Source organism: Anarhichas minor, unplaced genomic scaffold (genome assembly GCF_050575085.1).
Source record: "Anarhichas minor isolate MPS153535 unplaced genomic scaffold, ASM5057508v1 ptg000110l, whole genome shotgun sequence".
In the NCBI taxonomy this organism is placed as follows: domain Eukaryota; kingdom Metazoa; phylum Chordata; class Actinopteri; order Perciformes; family Anarhichadidae; genus Anarhichas; species Anarhichas minor.
Window position 1 is genome coordinate 355,250 of NW_027466556.1, and position 16,460 is coordinate 371,709.

General features: G+C 39.2%; 1 protein-coding gene across 1 annotated transcript; it reads left to right on the plus strand.

Moving 5' to 3' along the window:
- Nucleotides 1-4,965: 4,965 nt before the first annotated feature.
- On the plus strand, nucleotides 4,966-15,795 carry glp2r (glucagon-like peptide 2 receptor). The gene is made up of 13 exons (XM_076082878.1): nucleotides 4,966-5,061; nucleotides 6,858-6,954; nucleotides 7,035-7,133; nucleotides 7,818-7,939; nucleotides 8,052-8,158; nucleotides 9,615-9,771; nucleotides 9,953-10,112; nucleotides 11,353-11,413; nucleotides 11,511-11,577; nucleotides 11,755-11,843; nucleotides 12,182-12,320; nucleotides 12,411-12,452; nucleotides 15,427-15,795. Exons 1-13 carry the CDS (start codon nucleotides 4,966-4,968, stop codon nucleotides 15,793-15,795), a joined length of 1,605 nt encoding a protein of 534 aa, XP_075938993.1.
- Nucleotides 15,796-16,460: the final 665 nt, after the last annotated feature.

Sequence of the window (16,460 nt, forward strand, 5' to 3'; positions counted from 1 at the left end):
TCCCTACTCACTGTACCTTACACATGTTTAAAATAACAACATGAATATATGAACCTGTGCATTATTGGAATAGCTTAGAATTGAATGCACAATAAAGAGGTATGTTTATACATGGTACTTGGCCCAGTTTAATATAAAACACAATTTTATATAATATATATAGTCGGGTGTCCCTGCTCCATTGAAAAACGTTGAAGCCCCCTGCTCTAAACCTATGTTTAAGTACTTATTTCATGCAAAATGCCCAAACCTAACTAAATGTTTTGTTTTGTTGCCTAAACATTACCTTTTTATTTCCATGTTGCCGACACACTCTTTTAATCTGTCTCTCTGTTCCCTAACTTTTTAAAAGTGCAATACTAAATTGCTGGAGTGCCCCTTTTAAGTGTGTATTTACGTATCCTCAACCTATGGTGAAATGTTTTGTCCATTTAGCAAATGTGTCAAAAAAAACAAAAACTTACTCTTTTTTTACCAGTTAATAAGAGTAAATATGTGTGAAAACTTGTAAATGTTTTTAAATGGATAGGGACAAAGGGAAACTAGCAAACAATATTTAAAAGAGCGTATGCAGCTGCAAAGCATCAGTTAACCTGAGGTAAAGATAAAGCCACTTCTTTGTATTTCTCCTCTTTGTTTTAGTTTTTTGGAAACAGAAAAAGACCCTCAGGATCGCTAACCACCTTGACATTGATCTGATGCTGTTATTCGGCTACGGAGCGATGCTGTATCTGGAGCTGTGTCTGGTGTTGACCCAGGCTGACCGGTGGACAGGATGTTCCTGAGCATCCCTTGCGGCATTCAGCTTGTTTATTTTTCTGGCTGAGAGCAGCTAACCGCCCCCCATCACTCAGCCTCACCAAGAATGTAAACACATGGAGGATACATGCACATGTTCTTTAAGTGCTATTATCTGCATTTGTACATGTACAAACAAATGTACAGTTTGCATAACACATTAGTGCATGCGAATAATCGTGAATTTCTTGGTATCCTGCTTCAACTGGATAGAAGTTTGGTCTACTGATAAGTAATGATAAAATTGTAATATTAGTGAATTCATGAACTTAACTTCCCAGTACTCACACATATTTTCTTGACACTTAGCCATCGCCAGCAAATGCCTTTGCAGCTTCACACCAGATCGCCTCTTTACATAGAAATGTTTGTACTCTTCAGCTGAAAAATAGTCAAAGCTACAACACCCAAACAGAGCAGAGACCCAAACAGTTTACACGCCGGCAACAGAAATCTGTTTAACCTTCCACATAGCACCTGTCCGATCCGCTAAACACTTTCTAAGCCATTTGCACAACATTGTAAACATTTGCAGCACTGTGTTTATCTAATACCTACAAGAACATCACCCCCTATGTTAGCTAAGGACGGGCCTGCACTGAGGTGGGGTGCAACAAGAAGATAAATGCAGGCATGTTAATGTGGCTGATCTCTTTCAACTTTCACTCCTTTATTTCATTGCTATTTGTGTGGTGAGGAAGAGACGGAAGAGACGCCACATAAACAGCTGTTCACCGCTCGCTGCCGGACGGTCGGCCGGCCGGTTCTTGTGTTAAAAATGTCCGCTTAATAATTTTAAAAAAACTGTGTTAACACGCGATAAAATAACTGTCGGCGTTAATTAATTAATGCGTAAACGTGATAATAACGCGTTAACTTGCCCAGCACTACTAACAACACAACAATTTAATTACTAATAAATAAACAATCAACTGACAAGACATTTTGTGTATAATAAGTATATTAGTATTATCATTATTTTAATAGTGGTGAAAACTGGGACAATTCGGTAGTGAATGTTGAAAACCTTTGAAATATCAGTAAAACATGTTTGTGTATTTTGTCTTTCCATCTAATGAAGCTGTGATGAATATCTCCTTTCCTAACAAAGCATGAACCATGGAAGAGGTTTCGACCATCAAAACCACCTCACAAATGGTCTTTTCAGCATCTTCCCTTCTTGCCCAGCTTTAAATGAGAGTCCCACCGTATCAACACCCTGAGGCCATGTCTGCTTGAAACTGGTTTAGTGCCATTTAAGTCTTTTCAAAGTACAGTGAAAATGTTTGATATATGTATTTTCCCTCTGCCCTAAACCTGATCTCAACTGTCTGTTAGTTGGTTAAGCACACAATTAGAATGTGTGGCCCTGTCACAGCTATTCTCATGCTTATGTAAATGGTAAAAAATAAATATTTCCCTGGCTCTTTCGTACATCACAATCACAAAACAATTACACTTTTATATGATTCATTACCAGTGGCGGCTGGCCAATAGAGGGCCATGGGGCGTGGCCCCACCTTGAGCCACTAAAAACAATAATAATAATTTATACAAATTGTCATTATTTGTGTTTTTGAAATATGGAATGTACCCAGTAATATTTGTAAAATATGATATCTGCGCAAAATATATGCTTTTCCTGCTCGTCCTCTCCGCCTGTCTGCATGTCTCAGCAGCGCTGGGGCCATGGAGAAATGGCCCACAGGAGGAGGATCTATGAAGCAGTTTAGCCAATTGCTGATTAAAGATATAAATGAGTGACATACAATTTAGCCAATCAGCGTCCTCAAATAGATTCAATTCGAGCTTGTGCGTTCTCATCAAGAAGAAGTCTCTACAGGCGAGCGCGAGCGCCAGCTCGAGCACTACTCCTCCAAGACCCGTTTGAGAGGAGAACTTTGGCGGAGAAACTGCAGACCAAAGAGCTGATCCCAGATCAGCCTGACCTCACAATCAGACAGCAGACTAGCGGGAAAGGGAAGCAGTACATGCGAAGCTTCTGTACTAGCTGAACACCAGACAGGTTTGGCTAGCTGGATGACGTCATGCTAATAAATTATTTAGCTTTTTAAAACAACGGGGACAAATCCAGCACGGACAGTTAGGGAGTGAGGGACTGCCTGGTTCTTCTGTTAAAAATGTTGCTTATGTTGAGTCTTAGAACAAAGGATGAAGAGCTGCAAGGCCGCAGGACTTCTCTCTGCTGCGAGCTTCTTATTGCGCACGTGCATCAGAAAAATGAGCTGGAACCGGTTCAAAATGAATAACAATATTTAATGTACTACACAAAGTTCACTTACAAACTGAATTAACTATCAATAGTAATGTTCTCGAGAGCAGAGACCACATACACGCATCTCCTCACAGTCCGGCGTGGCCAGTTAGCTGAAAATGAGAGCTGCAGAGATCTGAGGTAAACTCCCTAAAACATTGTCTTTTGTATCCCCTGAGAGTCGGAAAGTGTCCGATACTGTTGTAAAGCGTCTGAATGATCCTCCGTGGCGATTAGTGATTGGCTCCATTTGAATTCTGTCCCCTCCAATTATCGATCCTTTAGCAAAACATCTTGGCTCCACCTCTCCATCGTGGTCAGCTTTGGCTTTTGACCGTCCCACTGGCCCCATCCTCCATCGATGAGGTCGCCTCCATTTGCTGCTGCATGTCTGTGAAACCTCACTCAGAATCCCTATCTGACCCTCAAGACTTAGTGTTTTAATACCTACAGTGACTATACTTCTATGATCTAATACATTCAATGAGTTAATATACTGTAACATATAATATCCTCTATAAGTGAGGATATTATAAACATAATACATTCCATATGGAAACATATTGTGACTAACATATTTATTATTGTGACACTTCTACTCACCACTAGGGGTGTTATTTAATCCTACTAATAATGCGTTTCTAATACTGAAATTCTCCACACTTAAAAAACGCTTAATAATATTTCAAAAAACTGCGTTAACGCGCGATAAAATAATTGTCGGCATTAATGAATGAATGCGTTAACGCGATAATAACGTGTGCCCAGCACTAAAAAAATATATAAAAAGACAAGATTTGCAAGTAGCTGGCAAGTGAATATTGGAAAACATTTGATGTACATTTGCATGTACATATATGTTGCTATCTGTTTGCTGGATGTGTAAATAGGCAAATGTTTGCTAGCATGGTAATAAAAAAAAAGTGAATAAATTAAACAAATAACTAATGTTGCTGTTACAATTCCCACACTTCCACTCCTTACAAACAAACTTTTAAATGAGCTAGTTTTGCAAGAAATATGTATTTAGACAGGCGTCATGCAGGGCAGAAGCCTTGTGCAGCTTTGGCTCTCTGCTCTCCCATTTGCTTTCCTGTGTTATGCTTCAGTGCTGATAGTTTACACTAGGTCCCCATTAGTGTCAGAAATGCTGGGTGATGCTCAGTTACTGAGATAAACAGAAGGAAGGGGTCAGCATCTGTCTACAGTACAAGTGTTATTTGCTGCGGTGTGTGGTATTTGCTGTATGCTTGTATTTAAGTGTGTGTATGGGCTTATAATTGCTATTGGTAAATTTATCATTTTTCTCAGACAAGAAAGTTAAATCCAGTTATGCAGCTGGCTTTCCCCAGGCCTTATCTCGATTGGTTGAGGGAGGACGGGGCGGGACAAGCCATCTCTCAGTGAGGATCCCCAGACGCTCTCAGTTGCGCTGTGTCTATACAGACAGATCCACCTCCTTCACAGCCTGAGAGTTCTTCATGGACAGGAGGACTGGAACTGCAGCCGAGTACTTCTTTGCCCAGGATAACTTACCAAATGACATTTATCAAAAAGAGATTTTGACAAGTCAATGATCAGTTTATTAAAAGAACCATAAAGTAGCTTGGAATCTTGGAAAATACTTCAAGAAGATTTTGAGGAATTAAAGGAATTTTAGGGAAATTGTGGGACACAAACAACGGCAAGCATCACAAACTGGAGACGTTCTTGCAAACCATCCTCAAAATTTCTCCAACAAATTCTCAAGATCCCCAAGGCAAGGACAAGCTAAGAGGACTTAGCAAGATCAAATAAGGATTTAGAGGCCTTGCATGCAGGGGTGAGGTATGAGGTGGGGAAACAGCTGAGAACCCAGAAACCTGCTGCTACTAATGTAAACAGACAGCACTATGCCAACCCTGCTGCCAACCTGTCACAAGAGGACCCAGACAACAGCAGGACAGACATTCCTGCTTTTGCTCTTCTTTGTTATCTTCAACCATCAGGTAAATGCTTAACGTACACATGCATGCACACACACACAAATTAGGCCTTTCAATTAAGTTACATTCAAGTCTTAATTTAGCGTTGGACTCTACAGTAAGTCAGATGTAATTTTAATTGAATATTTTTTCAACAGAAATTGGCTCCACAAAAGAAATATCCATCCAATTTAGCGAGGCAATTTAATACGTCATATTTCTCATGAAACACAGTAAAGACCCTGATGACAGATGAATGTCTAGGAATAGAAGAAAAAACAAACAGCATGTAGCAGATTATATTTAGGCTACAGGAGGTACCATTGCTGAATTTTCTACAGTATGTATTTGAAGCAGGGATAGGCTCATGCGAGACAACAGAGAACATAGGAGACAGCAGCTCTTGTCTTCCCTTCATTGGTGGTACCGCTCTGTACAGAGTTGACAAGACAAACCCAAGCAAATTGAAGCCTTCTCTGTCAGGTGGTGGATGAGCCACCAGGCAGCTAAACGAACACAGGGTTTTACAGAGATTAGCTTCTCACTCACTGGTTTGTGAAGGTTGGGAGTTTTTGACCAAGAAAGGAAAGCTACAGGCCCATGGTCCTGATAATTAATTATAAATGAAAGAGATTGCTGCTGTGGTCTGAAGTTTGCTTTTTAAATAAAGAAAATTTAAATGTATCTTACTAATGACAGCAAATTAAGGAATAATCATATTTCCAACATTAATTACCCACCCCAAAGCACTGTGTTCAGCAGCCTGGTATTCAGTCAAAGTTTCACGGAATTTTTGTCACGTGACTTGGTCTTAGCCAAATCAATCATGGCTTCCCAGCTGTGCTGAGAAGCTCAATTTTAAGCTTAGGTTGCGTTTTCATATGTATTCATGGACCGTTGGAAAGATAAAAATCTGACAAATATTAAGTTTTTACAGCTTCTGGCTATGATAAATGGTGTAGTTTTGGTGATTGTTTAAAGAAAACATGCTTTTGATCCTGCTGGCGGGTTTTGGGGTTCAAAAGGTTAAATGCATCAAGACTACATGATTCCAAAATAGAATAAAAGAAAACAACTCTTAGAAATACTGCTTCCTAGGCTCTATGACTAAAGGTTACAAGTGCCAAGCTTCATCAAAGTCAGTCAGGCACTCAAACCACAGAATGCTCTATGGATTCGCTTAAGGATCCAGCTTCCTGCTCCTGCTCTGCTGAAATTAGAGGCGTTAGACAGTATCAGATTTCACCTGCAGTATACCGCAGTACCACCGTTTCACAGTTTTGCACAATGTTCCTAGGTATTTGTTTTATCTTCAATTAGATAAGTCAATTAATTAATTAGTCAATTAATTATCTCAGTGAAAAAATTGAGATTAGGTTTTGGGTGAGTTATGTCTTATTATCATACAGCTCTGCTGAGCTTTTTTTTAGCTTATTTTGATTTGAAAAAATACACTCCAATTGTATTTCCAGCTACAGCAGACAGCTGTTTTTTAAACTGTATACCTGCTCAGCACCAAACGGCAGATCAAGTTAGCGACTAGCTGGGGCAGTTGGTGCTAAAAGCTCTATAAGTTGATAATATATCGAATACATTTTTACAGTTTCTTCCAATGATACAACAAATACAGATTGTTTCTACCGTGTGGAGAGATCTATTCCAAATTGGTATTCATCTTTCGAGGGGGAATGGAACATTTAATTAATATTAAAGTGAATTTAAGATAATATTATATGTACACTTTAATTCCAGCATTCTCTTAAATTTTACTGCTCGGATTAAAAAAGAAAGTTCGTCTCACTTTTTAAATCTTCATGCAGGTAACAGGCTCAGTGCTTGAAAGTCTGATAGCTAAACGGACTGAATACTGGGAGGAATGCAACAGAACTCTGGCGACAAGGGCACTCCCAGAAACTGGTGAGCCTCCTGTCAAGTCTAAGGTTAATTATCATGATTGTTATTACCTTTGTGAAAACTTGATTATTCTTGTTTTGCAGGAATCTACTGTAGAGGAACATTTGACACGTTTGTGTGTTGGCCCCATTCACCTCCTGGGAATGTGTCTGTCCCCTGTCCTTCTTACTTACCATGGATCAGTGAGGACAATGTTATGTTTTACCACTTCACTTAAATACAACTCATGTATGAAGTCACTAATTAAAAATAAATGTAATTGAAGATTTGGTGTTTGATAATGCTTTGGTCCAGAATTTAACATCTCAGCAACAATTGGATGGATTTCCACAACATTTGAAAGAAAATTTGACATTTATGGATTCCCAGATAATGAATCCATTATCCTTGGCTACCCCTGACTTTTCACTGTACTACCATTAGGTAGTATTTTGCAGAAATTTGGGACAGGTATTCATGCTACTCTCAGGATGAATTAGAACCACTTTGGTGATCAATTGTTACATCTAGCGTCATCATCAGGTCAACATTTTAATTTGTCCACTACTTTGGTTTATGACCAGCAATTAACTGTAATTGGAAGAATGTTGGCATAATGACATTAGCATTTAGTTCAGTAGAGCAGGCACCTTCAAATTAGCCTTAACCCTATCCCTACTTTCAAATTGCTTTCTCAATGATCAGTCCAGCCTTCCAAAATGATTTAACATCAGAATGAAGTTGTAATTAATCACATACGAGAAGTGCCAATACCCTTACAATTTAGGATTTAGCTGTATAATAATGTAAAAACAACAAGAACAAGAACAACAAATTCTCAGTCAGAAGCTACTATGCATATCTATGTGTCCTTCAATTGCCTACAGACGGCTCCAGGAGGGCACATCGTGAATGCTTAGTAAATGGGAGATGGCGACAGAGGGAGAATTCCTCCGAGACCTGGAGGGATGACTCAGAATGTAAGGACCACCATTATTTCAAAGACAAGGTGAGATAGTGGAAATACATGGTTTCTGCTACCTTTAAGTTTTGGAGCTGAAAATGTCTCTCTTTATTAGTAACTTATCACTTTCCTTTTGTGTGCATGTGTGTGTGTAAAGGAGGATGAAATGCTTCGCCAGACAGCCCTCAGGCTCATCTCTGTCATCGGCTATTCCCTGTCCTTGTCCTCTCTCTTTATTGCCACTCTCCTGATGGGCATATTGAGGTCAGTGGCAGAAGTAGAGGGGTTTCTGATGGTCAGGCAATCAAAATATTAAAATTGTATGAAGATGGGGCAGATTTGCCTTTCTCTCAGTTATGATAACGTTATACTCACCAAAGTAATTACTAAGATCTGAGAAAATGGTGGTGACAAGGCAACAAATATGACGGTTAACGGTAATGGTAAATGGACTTGCACTGGTGCAAGGTGCCACCTGCCCATCAAGATGTAAACTCAATCACATTCACCCACATTCACACACCAATGGCACAGTCAGACACAGGAGCAAAAATGGGGTTTAGTATCTTGCCCAAGGACAGTTCGACATGCGGACCAGAGAAGCTGGGGATCAAAACGCTAATCTTCAAATTAGAAGATGACCTGCTCTACCTCTAAGCCACGACTACCTCTGATGGGGGTGACAGGGGGCTGGAAGCGCTGTGAATGTGAAGTTTTACATGCTGATCAAACAACCATCCAAACATACCAACCCAGTCCACAGAGGCATTATATTGCAATTGTGAGGGTCACTAGCAATTGCCCCCTACTAGCCTGGAGTGCTATTACTCAGATATTAATTAACAAAACATCCATATTGGCTCCCACATTATCCAAACCACCATACCACTATTTCGGTAAAACCAAAATTGAACGCAGGCAAAATGATCACGAGGATCCCTAACTACACAGAAAAACGGTGTGTGTGAACATCTTTGGCAAGTACATGGGTCAAACTTGAACCAGGAAGTTGGTCTGTAAAGTATGGGAATAATCTTTGCTTTTGTTTCCTCCACTAAATAAGTTTTGCTATCATGGGGATTTGTTTGAATCCTGTCTTATTTATTGTCTGACTGCTTGTGTTCCTTGCCCCTACATCATTTTAGTATTCCCAGATTTTAGAAATGAACTTGGTGAGTACAATGTTATTATTAGAAATAGGACCCATGGCCAAAACTACTAAGGTAAAACCCATGTTTTATTAAGCTGGAATTAACCCTTATGCTTTGTATCTGTTTTCTAGATTGTACTTTAGATGTTTGGGAACCAAATCAAATTCTTATGATAGTTAGTTACTACTGTAGTGAATGAGAACAAAAATACTTTTTTCATATTGGCAATTTGAAGGTGCCTTATGAAGCTTTTTTGTAAACAAAGTTACATCCATTGCTTCTCACCAAAATGCATCGTGTTTTTTACTTCAAACCTAATAAACATGTTGAATGATTTACCTTCCTATAAATCATTTGCTTTTTGTAACATTTTATGGTGTTGTCGATGTCATTGTTGAAGATTAAACAGGCACCCACTTCTAAAAACATTGCTTCATACTGGTTAAAACAGGAAATACTTCCTGGTCCATGTTGTTTAATGTTCCATCTTATGCTTCTCATGATTTTACAGTTGCACAGGATGTATAGATCATTGTCTTTCTCAAATTACATCTGTTTTTGCTTACAAGGAAGCTCCACTGTACCAGGAACTACATACACATCAATCTGTTTGTGTCATTCATCCTGAGAGCCATGGCTGTCATCTCTAAGGAAATTGTATTATACATCATGTATTCCAAGCTACCCAAGGATGATCCAGGATGGAACTCCTACTCAATCTCTGCGGTATAAAATATAATGCCTTATTATTCACATATTAGCAGATACTTGCTTGTGCTGGGCCTTTCTGATTCGGTTTTAGCTGTAAACGCTTTTAAATGTGTACAGTACAGCACTTGTGAATTAACCAAAGCAGTTTGAATCGGCCATACTATTTGCAACACTAATTTCCTATATTTCTCAACAGACAGCGTTGATATGTAAATTTTCCAAAGTGTGTATGGAATACTTTGTGGCCTGTAACTACTTCTGGCTCTTGGTGGAAGCCATTTTCCTCCACACGCTGCTCTTCACAGCTGTGCTGACTAAGAGATGTCTGCTGAAGAAATACATGCTCCTAGGATGGGGTAACGTAACTCAACACATTCTCACACATTCTAGGCTAAATACTAGCAGAGTTTTGGTGAGGGCGGCTGAACTTGAGCAGCCAAATATGGATACGATCTACCTGGCATCCCCTGGCTTAAATGCTAACGTATGGAAGCATTTTGCTTCTTCTTCCGTCCAACTCGGAAAGTGCGAAGCACGAAGTAGATTCACACTTTTTTTGCCAAGGATTTGCACCCCTACATAGTCATTGAGAATCAGAGCTTTCACGCTATGTTGCACACTTTGGAACCAAGATACAACATTCAATCGTGACATTTTTACGGACACTGCAATACTCTACCACCAAACCGAAGCTAAAGTTATGGAATCACTGAGGAAGGATGGTAGAAACATGTTATGCGAGACATCCGTTCCCACAGAATCTAGTGGCACCGTAACCACATGTTCCAGAAAGTGTTATTTTTGTATGAGAGCTGAATGCTCGTTGCCTATAAAAAGGGGAGAAGTCAATATTATTTATTTGTAAATAAAGACAGCTTCTTCTGTCACATGACTCAGAAAATGCTGAATTCTGTGTTTTTACTATGAGGATGCTGCTCCAGGCCCTATTTCATTTATTTTCCTGTTGGTTCTCTTTGCATTGTTTGGAAATGTAACCCTCCAGTTCACACATCTCTTCTATTTGTTACTAATATTGAATTAATAAAAGATAATGGAAATAAATTCATCTGAATTATTACAAATTGGCTGTGTTTTTAAAATAGCAGATAGTCACAGTGAGAAAGAAAATCCTGTATCTAAAAAATGTTGATGCATTAAGAAGAATCTATAATGGTTTTATAATCACATCGTAGCCCTCTGAATCGTAATTGAATCGTGAGGTGCCTAGAGATACCCACCCCTATTGGGAACGGTGTGTCATTTTCTGCTTGTTACATGCATGGTGTCTTTTCAAAATCACAGGAAACCTTTTGTTTCCATTTGTTACATGTACAGTTTAAAATAAATTTCAAACGTAGGTTTACTTAAGCATAAATAATTTGGGTAGGTTTAGAGAACAGAAGTACTTGGTTAGGTGTTGGTTAAAATAAGAAAGTTTGTTGAATAAAATCATGACCTTTTACATAACTGGAATCCGACGCCAAAGGGCACTGACCAAGTGACGTTATTTGATGAGTTGGAAGAGAGGAATTGTTTTGTGAGTAAGTGTGTGATTGTATTAAACATGTTGCATCTTATCCTTTTGTTACTTTTCAGGGACACCTATTTTGTTTGTAACACCATGGACAGTGCTCAAGATTTTATATGAAAACACAGAGTAAGTCTTTCATTACATACTTCACAATAAACAAATTAACTCAGTTAATTAAAATGTTTCTCATTGATTGACTTTTTAAAATCCTTTTATTCCTAAGATGCTGGTCAATTGTGAACAAATGGTTCTGGTGGATAATAAGAGGCCCAATTACTTTATCAGTGCTTGTAAGTGATTCCTGAACCAATCCTTGAAAGCCTTTCTGAGAATCACAGTACAGTTATTCAACCTGATGTTCACGTTAGTTACAGATTCATTATCTTGCTCCTGTAAGTCTTGTTTCTTTGGTGCCAGCAATCAAGTAAATGTATTTCCTTTAAATCTAACCTAGATGTGTATTGCAGGTCATTTTCTTCATATTCATCAAGATTCTGATGCTGCTGCTGTCCAAGCTGAAAGCAGATCAGGTGACGTTTACAGACTACAGATACAGGTATTTGTCCCTGCCTTGACTCACTAACTGTTTCCAAATCCAAATTTCAGGAAACATGTTTGACCTTAAATGCCAAGTGGTATATTTAAACATTAGGTTCCTGGTCAAACATTTAAATGTCAGTTCTTCCCATTTACAGTACAAACTCAAATGTTACACCTTTAAGGCTTTTCCTCTTAACCATGAATGTCACCATGGAAAGGAATCTTGTGAATACTATATAACTCACTTTGCCCTCTATTTTGTCCTTTGAATCATGTACCACTATATATTTTGCGAACTTCCTACCTGTCTTAACAGTCTGTAAATATTCAGCGCTGTATTTTTTTGTCCTTCAGCTTGGCCAGAGCAACATTGGTACTGATTCCTCTGCTGGGAATCCATGAAGTGGTCTTCACGGTGCTGATAGATGAATGTGTGGAGGGCAGCAGTCGCTACGCCAGGAACTTTATCAACCTCACTCTCAGCTCGTTTCAGGTAACACCTGTAAAGTTGATTACATACATGGCAAGTTTTTTGTTTCTAAATCCACATTAACTATAATTCATGATGTGTATCCTTTTACAGGGATTTTTGGTTGCTGTGCTGTACTGTTTTGCTAATGGAGAGGTACATTTTATCTGTATTTATTGTGATTTTTCATAGATGTTGAATTCCATATGAATTGGAAGCTCAGTTAAGTCATTTTTTGTTTTGTTGTCATTTGTTGGTTTAAGACTTTGAAGTTATATACAGTATATTATAGTGTCTATTAGGGTTGTCACGATACCAAAATTATGACTTCGATACGATACCTGCCATAAGTATCACGATACCCGATACTTACGATACGATACCAGAATTCGATACAATACCACAAATACGATACGATACTGGTATATTTATCTATAATAGTAATAAATAAAACATCTGTACGGTTCCCTTTTTTACCAGCTTGTTCCTGCCCAGCTTTTTGAGCACTTAACAAATGGCATTAATATTAGTATTAGCCTACAGCAAGATATTAATGAAAACTACATGGTGCCATGATTGCTGCTGACTCTGCTGGCATCTTTCTGACTGTCTGTGGGAGTGGGTGGATAAACAATGCTTCATTTACTTGCATAGTGAGTTTGATATTTTCACTTCATATTTTATCTTAATTCATGGAATAATTATTTTTCCTTAACTAAAAATAAAAATAATTAGCTCAAGATCCACCCTCAGGCTCCACCAGCATGTCGCCATTTTGCATCAATTGTGTTTCATTTAGTACACTTCTGTGTGCATTGTGACCTCATGATCATATAGGCTTGTCCTCAAACTAGGCTAAGGCTACTCGTGTTAGCTGTCTATGGGTGAGCTTGGGGGTGTTCATGTTTATAATCACATTTGCTTACCTGTCGTTCTTTGAACTCTTTAAAAAGTTTGGGGTGTCTGTCTGAAATGTGCTTTGCCATGTTAGACGTGTTGCCTCCCTGTCTGTGTGGCTTTGAAACACGTTTTGCAAACGGGTCTCTGTAGGTCAGTGGGCTTTCCTTCACTGTCTGCAATATAGCCAAAGTACTTCCAGATGATACTTCTGGCATCTTGTTTTTCAACAAGCCGAGGACGGTCGGCAAAAGCTCCTGCCATGTCTCCCCTGCTATCACTCGCTGTGAGTGCGCGCTGCCTGTTGCTGTGTGAGCGCTGGGCAGTCAATGCCTGCAGGCAGCATGACAGGGAGCGGAGCAGCGAGTGCGCTCTGATCGCGCGCTATTTTAATAAAGTATCGATACTAAAAATATGCAAAATTGTATAGTTTTTAACGTACAGGTACCGCGGTACCTTTTTAGTATCGATACACCTTGCAACCCTAGTGTCTATATTAAAAGGGACAGTTCACCCAAAAATCTAAAACACATATTAAATCCACAGCCATTTTTATCATCTATCTATGCAGTTCTCCTCAGAGCTTTTAAGCCTCTTTTAGCTAACTGTCTTGGTTTTGGATCACACCCTTAGATCAAATAAACCTAATTTCCAGCAGCAGCAGGCAGTCGTTTTTGGCAGAATTTTTTACACAAACCAAATCTATGCGACCCGCTCAGCACCAGATGGCAAACAGACAGAGTTAGAAACTAGCTGGTGATATTAGAGTATTTAGCAGCTAAAGAGTAACACATTTTTCTCATGAGCAAAGCAGCCAGCAGCTGTTCTCAGCAAAAAACGTTCTTCCAAACCCAATGGATGCTACCTGCCAGGTACCAAACGACAGGCAAAAGAAGTGAGCATCTAGCAGCTAGACATTTTAGTTTAGAGTTGGAGAATGAAAATCAAACTACATTCATTCGGTGACCATGTTGTTCAGATGTATACCTACTGTATACACTTAAAGAAACTGTGTAAGATTTAGTGACATCTAATGGTGAGTTCCATACTGCGATCAACTAAATACCATTTTGCTCACCCCTCCATTCACAAGCATGTCTGAGAACTACAATGGCATTCAGGTAGGGATAGGTAAGGATTTCACTACAACAAGGAGCTATTCTTATCACTACTCGGTTCTTTTTTGTCACTAAATAATTGCTTTTAAAAACATATATGTATTTTTAAAAACAAATGAATTCAGAACAGGATTAGAATTTAATAATAATTTAAATATTACAAAATATTGTTTCTAGATCAACAGTAAGATTTACAACAGAAAAGTCAATATACGAAGTCATTAGTAGCTCACTGTAAAAAGTCTAAAATGTCAATAGAATAAATAACATTCCTGAGTGAAGTTTATCAAGAAGAACCCAAATCATCAGTCAGTATCAAGTCCTTCCTCTTGTCCTCTGTTCTCCTCCCTCTGATGTGCCTGTAAGTAGCGCTAGTAGAGGGAGGACGGCTGCTTTGTCTCAGCCAGCAGAGACGTTTACAAGAACAAACTGTGCTAAACAGTTAGACTACATACAGACAGCTTCTGTTTTAGCTTCTTTGTGAAAAATGTGCCTTTGGCCGCTCTAGGTGCTGACCTTGTGTGAATAAAGCAGTGGTTGATGAAAGACTGCGGAATTACATTATCCTTTTGTTAACATGTTAATGCTTGATGAACAAGTGTATTGATAACATATTGGCTTTTTACTCGTGAATCTTACATCTTACAACGCTCATCACTTCAAGTAATGAGCGTAGTTGTAGTTGTCATCTCTAGTAATCGTCACTTCAACTAGTTTACTTCAGTGTCTCTGCTGACTATATATTAACCCTAAACATTAAAAAGTACCAATAAAATCACCAGTAACGTCAGAGCTTATCAACAATCCGGTCTTTAAGAATTGAGCGGGTTTCGGTACCCATCCCTACCTTTAGGCAACGTAAAAAACGGGAAAGGCTCTCGCTAGAGCCTGTGTTCGATTTGTCCGTTCTGGGATGCTGTAGAAACATGGTAGTGCAAGATGGCGGACTCTGTGGAAAAGGACCTGCTCCCTTTGTAGATACAAATGGCTCTTTCTAAACAAACAAAAACACAAGTGATTATACACTAATGAAAGCATAATTATGAATATTGCCATATCTGCCATAAACATGTAGTCGTCTAACTGGTGACAATTTTCTTTGTACTGAAATTCAGGTCCAAGCTGAACTAAAGAAGCGCTGGCAGCTTTTCCTGTTTACCAATCACTTCCAGGTGAGGAGCTGTTTTCGGTGCGTACCCCTCAAGTACCTCTGGAAGTGCACTCGAAGGCGCCGCCCACAGTGCTCTCGGCAGAGTGACTTCTTTGACGAGGGCGGTACCTCCACAACACATCCACACCTGCTTCAGGTAGCTGAACATGAAGGAGGTGAAGGACTTACACAAGGAGAGGTTAAAGGTCAGGGTTTGAAGGGCTGTGACACAACAGGGCTTGAGTTTCTCAACAGGAAGAGCCTGTCCAGTAGTGATGGAGAGATGACGCTAGGGGAGACCATGGAGGAGATTCTGGAGGAAAGCCAATTCTGATCCCCTTGAGGTTGTTGGTGCTTTTGTCATATTTTATGATATAAGTGCATATCATTATATTGAATGCTAAATCATGTGGGTCTTGATGCCTTGTCCTATAGATGGGCCCCGTGTTAGAATCTAGACCTTTCTTATTTACATTGTATTCATAGTGTATGTATTCCCGACTAAAGCCACCACTTATAGTTGACACAGACAAACAACCCTGTGGTCCCTGTGAGTAGTCACCAAGTCTCTATAAGGGCCTATTGCCCAGGGAATAGGCAGTGATAGAGGCTTGGTGAATACTTACAGGGCTAGTTGGTGAGCTAAGGTCTAACACTAGCAAGCTGTTTCCTTCACTCATGATATGTTGTTCTTGGGATCTGACATAATTTCAAGCTCATTACCAGTCATTGGTGGGATGTCACATTAGCAACATTGTGTTAATTTAAGACATGTATTTGTACCATCAACTCCTGTCTAAAAACTACGGAGGAGGGTTAGTGTAAATAAAAGTGGATAGTGCTACACAGCTAATAAGCTATGATAGCATCCTCAATTTTGAACTCTTCAGGTCTAGGTTCTTTCGAAATTCAGCATTGTCAGGATGGTTCGCATTGATCATAGGCACACATTTCTGTATCTCAAGTTCACCAAAGTTGAATTCACAAGAATGTTTAGCA